Genomic DNA, 6747 nt, shown 5'->3' on the forward strand with positions numbered 1-6747 from the left:
ATAAAACAAATATTGTAGGTATTTGTAAAATAGCAGTCTTTTTTTTTAGTATTCAAAATGTAAAGAAATTTAAACTTCTTTTCTTATATTTGTGATCTAATCTATAAATTAACATTTAATGACACTAATGAGGATAAAAAGACATTCCTGAATTAACTTGGAACAGATAGAACACAAAACGACTTTCTCACGGGCGACTTGAACCCTCGGTGGCATATATGTACATTGATTTAATACGTTACTCTGTATATATAGAAAAAATTAATAAACTAAATAAACGCATAGAGAAATATTCTAATGTATTGACTTAAAATTGCTTTATTTTTTTCTGGATTTTGTTGCTATCTTTAGTATTGTTCATACCGTCTTATTATTTAACCATTTAAAAAAAAAAACTTGTTTTTATAGTAGTCAATGGATCTCAGAAACAGAATTTACATTTAAACGATAATTAGTAAAAATTCTATTATATATTACTTAATTATGTAATTACTTCTGAGCACTAATAATAATAATATTAAATCAAATTTAAACGTACTAATAACCTCCCAAACAGCCATCTGATTAAAATCTATGATGATTTCTTGATTTTAATTCCTTTCTGGAACTGCAATAAAATTATGTATGAATGAAACACTTTTAAGGTTTATGTAGCTCAATTATTACACACTACTACTAAAAAAAAATAAATAAAAATACTGCTGTCCAACCCATGGTACAAAATGACAAAATAATCAAAAACCTAATAATATATGTTCATATATTTTGAAATACTTAAAACATACTAATTTGTATTTAGTTCAAATCCGAATGGATATCCTTCTTATTTAACAAATAACAATCCAAAATATTTAATGTATTTCTAGTCATGTCAAACCATGTGTTACTCCAGTCAAAAACATGAATCATAACCTAAACATTCTAAACCAAAAAAATGTATAGCTTAGTAAGATTAATAGCTTATCAAAATCCCTGGAACATCGTAAACAGAAGACGCATTTTTACATATCATCACTTTGACAATGACCAAAATCGGATAAAAAGAACTTATTGCAGCAAAAAGGACGACATAGTCGACAAGTTGGACAATCTGGAACAAAAAATTCAAACGATTGTCCGTAAGAAAACCATAGATTGCCTAGAAGCAAAGTGCCAACAACCCGATACCTCACTACCAGATTGCCATGTTCATGAGACCACTGTCGACCCCGGTAGGCGGCATCAAGTTCATTCCATCCCGCCAACCTGTCCTCCTCTGCCCAATGAAAGTGATACTTGTATACGTCCGTATGTAAATCCTTGCCCACCACACCCCTCTAAGGAATGCGATCCATGCACAAGGCCTGTTCATCCATGCAGGGAACCATGTAAGAAACCCAAATACGAAGAGTATCCAGATAAAAAGATTATGGAACTCGACCTGAAGATGATGAGGATTTTGTTTGCTCTCACTACCCTGCTTGCCGCTTTTGTTCTATATAAAGTATATATAGGAAAAGACGGTGGCGCTGAAACGATTCTGACTAAGGTAGGGAAACATCGGAGAACGGAAAAACCTCGACTACCTCAAAAGGACCCGCAGTACACCATCGAACTACCCTCTGCAGCTCCCTATTTGATCGTTGGTGGAGGACCTGCAGCTTATTCGGCTATGAAGAAACTAATCGAATTAGATCCAGAAGCCAAAATTTTAATGATAAACAAAGAGCATTACTACCCATACGACAGAACTCCTCTCAACACTGAAATGATACATTCGGATCCGTCCCTTTCCAAGGAACTAAATTACACACCTCGTGGAAGTACATCAACCAAAGATCATAGGAGCATATTTTTCGAACATCAAGAATTTTACACACCAATACTTCATTTTGAGAAGTCCTTGAGTGAACCTGGTCACGCTGTGAGTATTGCCCGTGGTTGGGAAGTAATAAAAATAGATGGCTATAAAAAAGTTGCATATATAGATGGAGGGAAGACAATCACATTTAAAAAATGTATTTTAGCAACTGGCTCATCACCAAGAAACTTGCGAGTATTTACAGAAAATAGTGACGATGTTAAAAAACGAGTATCGACATTCACCACTGTTTACGATTTTCAACTTTTGGATGAAATCATTGATTCATATAAGGGAAATCTCACGATAGCCATAGTGGGTGGAGGCTTAAACGGAACTGAATTAGCATGTGCTTTACAAAGAAAAGGTGTTAGAGTTATTCAAATATTTGAAGAGAACAATAATATGGGTAGACTATTACCCCAATATCTTGCACAATGGTTGAGTAAGAGAGTTGTGAACTTAGGAGTCACTATATTACCACAAACTAACGTTCTCGATGCTCTCATATGGAAAGGAGGAGAACATGATGGTAACATTGCTCTATACGTCAATAGCAATCAGTCTAAAAAAAATTATCTCGTTTTTGCAGACCATGTATTAGTTTCTATTGGAAATTTACCTAATACTGACATAGCAGAGCCTTCAGGATTTGAAGTTGACGAAGAAAGGGGAGGTTTCTTGGTAAATACAGAACTACAAGTCCGCGAAGACATTTACGCTGCAGGAGACTGCATCTCATATTACGATAGCGTGTACGGAAGAAGACATTTTGAGCACTACGAGCATGCCATGGAAACAGGAAAAACAGCAGCTGAAAACGTAATGAGTAAATCAAAAATGTATGATTATCAGACTTTAATTTGGTCTGATCTTCTGAGCGATTTAGGTTATGAAGCTGTGGGCATTATCGATTCATCTTTGCCTACTGTTGGGATCTACTACGTTGGAGATAAAACGGAAAAGATAAAAGGGGCCCCTGTAACTGGGAATTACAGTGCAGGTGGAGAAGAAGCAAAGTTGGTGCTTGAAGAATTCAACAAAGGAATCGTTTTTTACTTGAATCAAAAAGAAACCATTGTTGGCATACTGACTTGGAATATCTACAATAGAGCTCCAATGTTACGGAAGATTTTGGAAAGAGCTAAACACTACAAAGATTGTGATGATTTGGCTAGATTAATGCATATACATAGTTAGCGAACGGTCCACAATATGCTACTGAGTTTAATAGCTTTCATCCTCCAAAAGTTTACGGTCTTGTTTAAATGTGTGATATTGAATGCAGACATGAGTTCTAGGTTCATTTTATATTCATTAAAATTCTATTAATATTTTTCGAAAAAAATTAATTTTTATTCTAGTCCATAAAAATACAATTTGAATTTGAATGATGAAATATGACGACATATGATTTGATTTTAATTATTTTTTATTTTTCCTTCAAATTCAAACTGAATCCACAAAATGTAATATTTCCTATTTTTTTTTCATACTTTTGTTCCATTAATCTGAAGTATGTCGTTCTCTTGAATAAGTCAAGAGCAATGAAAGGTCAAAATCTTTTTTTTTTTTAAATAATTTATTTATTGTTATTTACAACTGTATACACATATATACAACAAGTAAATATGATGTAGGTGACATAGTGACATGATACAAACATGTGGAGAATCTACCCACTGATAGAACTCCAATAACATTTCTAGAGGAGAAGATCTCGAGACCATCTTCTTTTCAGATACCTAGGCGGATTATTAGGTAATAAAGGAGAAGCCAGGTTAGGAACAAGTGGATTTGGGTGGTTGAGAAGTTTATTATGGAAGGAACGGTATCTGGCCAAATCGGCAAGATATGGAACATTGAGGTCCTGATGGATGACTTGATTTGTGACAAAGTAAGGAGCATTAAGGATTTTACGAACGATTTTGGACTGTAAGGAGTGGATTCTGGAGGAATTTGATGGTTTAGTGGAGCCCCAAAGCTCAACTCCATATGTCCAGATAGGCCTTATAATAGTCATGTAGATCGGTCTTTTGTAATGGATTGGCAATTTAGACCGTTTGTCTAGTAAATGTTGCAATAGTCGGAATCTACGAGCAGTTTCTTATATTTTTAGTCTTGTATAAGGATTCCAGTCGTTTGTCCAGATGTCCTAAGTAACGGATCTGTTTGACAGGAATAAGTGGGGTATTATTAAAGGATACTGTAGGGCAAGAGGTCATGGGTTTACGTGGAAGGGTAAATGTGATTTGGTGGGATTTATTGGAATTAATTTTAATCCTCCAGTTTTGGCACTATTCTTCAAGGGCGGTGATGTGGGATTGGAGGGTTTGGGATGCGATGTAAGGATCATTAGTCAAAATCTTTAATACAATACCGCACCCTAAATGCAACAAAGCAATATAACTTCAGAATTTCGAATTTCATTTCCTGTTTATAAGATATCTTCCTTGAAATATATGAGTTGGCAACTTACAGCACATTTTTTCTTTCTAATCGATACTAACAAGAAAGTGCTACGGACGTGGGATCACCGAAATACAATTTTTTTTTTTGTACCGAGTGCAATAAAACATTAGAAAACAAGTTCTTGCCAATTCATTCAAGGATGAAAATAAAAAAAATTATATAACTTTAAAAATATTTCATATTATCTTTTAATATTTAATATTTTATACTATCTTATTCCACCTTTGTTCTGTGTTATGTAACGGTTTAGAAATAAAGAAGAGTATGAAACACAAAATAGTGCTCAAATCACTGTTTTTGAGTCTAAGCCCAGGGGCTTTGGGATGAGGGTAAAAATAGCTTAGCCACCTACATGGAAAGCGGAATGATTCCCTATTAACTGGCTACTCCAACACTTTTTTCAACAATACGAGTTTTGGAAATTTTGTGTGTTATCACTTATAAACTTTATGATTCAAGTTTTCTTTGTAATATTACTAGGTATGGAAGAATGAAATATCTTCTTACAATGTTTGCGAAATATGCAATAGGACATATTCGATTGGGTTCAATATGAGTGAAAACATTTAAAAAACAAATTTTCTCGAAATTCATGAGCGTATATAATTATGCTCCCAATATAAAATATAACCAAAATTATAGATTTGTTTTGTAAATTTATAAAAATTTTGAGGATTTAACACCACATTATTTGTATTACAAATAATATAGGTTACTTTCATGATGATAAAGGAAACCAAGTTATATATAAAAAAAAAATTAATAATTTTGTATTCTTTTAATTTGATGAAAATTGAAACACCTTATGAATAAGTTACAAATTGTATTTTACCTTATTTTAAAATAATATAATTTAACTCTAAGAACCCTCTCGCGGGAACTCAACTGTTTTCCACAAACTTGTACTCCATAAGTATGGTTCCTAGAACTAGTGCAGATTTCTTTTATAGAGTTACGAAGACGAAATCGCGGCATGTGCTGATAGACTTGGGGTGGATAAGGGCAACCAAAGTGTGAGAGCTCTACGGCAGTCGTTCCGTGAGAAAGCTTTCGAAGAATGGGCCAGTTGCAGGTGGCAGGGTATTGGTGTTCGCCATTTCAAAGAGACCCTGAGAGCTAATAGATATGTATCTGAGAAGCAGGTACTCTCGGGGTCAGAATGGGTGACCGCCCTTAAATTTAATATCCACTACTCACCCCTGCGTGGAGTACCAGGAGCCAGTGGACAGCAAGAAGTTGGGTCCCTCTGTCGTAAATGCGTTATAGAGTCTGAAACACCAGCTCATGTGCTGGGAAAGTGCCTCAACAACTCCCTCCTTATAACACGCCGGCACCACAGGGTCAAAAAAGAATTGATGAAGTTCCTTGAAAGAAAAGACTTCACCTGCTTCGAGGAGGTCTATTGTGTTGACACAGACGGATCCGTAAGATATGCCAATATTGTCGCATTTACAAAAATCGGAGGCACGGCTCCGGTCTTGGATCCGACGATAAGATTTGAAAGTAATGACCTGGAACAGGTAGGTGGAGTGAAAAGGGAAAAAAAGGAAATATATGAAAAATGCGTCCCTTTCCTAAAGGAAAAATTCCGCGAGACCTTCGGAGAGACAGAGTTCACTGTGAGAGGCCTCTGGTTTGGATATCGCGGAACAATACCAGATAGAACAAGGAGATTCTTAGAAGACCTAGGTGTTAGCATCGGGGATATTGCGATCTTAGCAGAAAATATTATTTTGGACTCCCTATGGATCATACACCATCACCTGCATGGGAATTAGCTCGGAGATTATTCATTGTTTTATTTATTTATTTTAATTTGTGGACCTGTCGATTTGTGTTTTAACTTATTTATTCATTAAATTATTTTATTTTATTTTATTAGTACTATTATTTATTTATTTTTTTAAACTTATTTATCCATTCAAGTGTTTCTTGTAACCGGTTTTTTATTATATTTTCCTTTGAATCTATGTGTTAGTCTTGTTCTCGTAGAATGTATTTGTTTGTTTGTTTTGGAAAGCTGATCTACTGCTGTGACTATTATTAATGGTCTGATTTCACATTGCCGTCTAATAGTGAATTAGTTTAGCGGGTCACTGGAGAGGATCTAGAAGGGTGAATTCGGGAGAGTGAATTTGTTGATCGGGTGAATTAAAAATTGTGAAATGGTGAAATTGAAGGAACAGAAAGGGAAAAGAAAAAAAAGGAATGAATTGAAATATTTGTATTTGGCGTATAAACTGAAATTGATTATAAAAGGAAACTGTAGGGGAAAAAAACAGTTTTTTATTATTTTATTATACCATGTAATTATATGTAATTTATATATCTCCGATTACGGATTAATAAGTATGCTGTGTATGTAGCAACCTGATGCATTTGGGCAGCATAGATGAATAAAGTATTTCTCTCTCTCTCTCTCTCTGGGAAGTTTT

At 34.6% G+C, this 6747-nt stretch overlaps 1 protein-coding gene across 1 annotated transcript; it reads left to right on the forward strand.

The window, feature by feature from the left end:
* Positions 1-831: 831 nt before the first annotated feature.
* LOC106688040 (apoptosis-inducing factor 1, mitochondrial) lies at positions 832-3182 on the forward strand. The gene has a single exon (XM_014432304.2). The coding sequence runs from the start codon at positions 935-937 to the stop codon at positions 3038-3040; it is 2106 nt and encodes a 701-aa protein (XP_014287790.1). The 5' UTR covers positions 832-934; the 3' UTR covers positions 3041-3182.
* Positions 3183-6747: the final 3565 nt, after the last annotated feature.

The sequence above is a fragment of the Halyomorpha halys genome, unplaced genomic scaffold, assembly GCF_000696795.3.
Source record: "Halyomorpha halys isolate HHAL.00 unplaced genomic scaffold, Hhal_1.1 Scaffold1043.1, whole genome shotgun sequence".
NCBI lineage: Eukaryota > Metazoa > Arthropoda > Insecta > Hemiptera > Pentatomidae > Halyomorpha > Halyomorpha halys.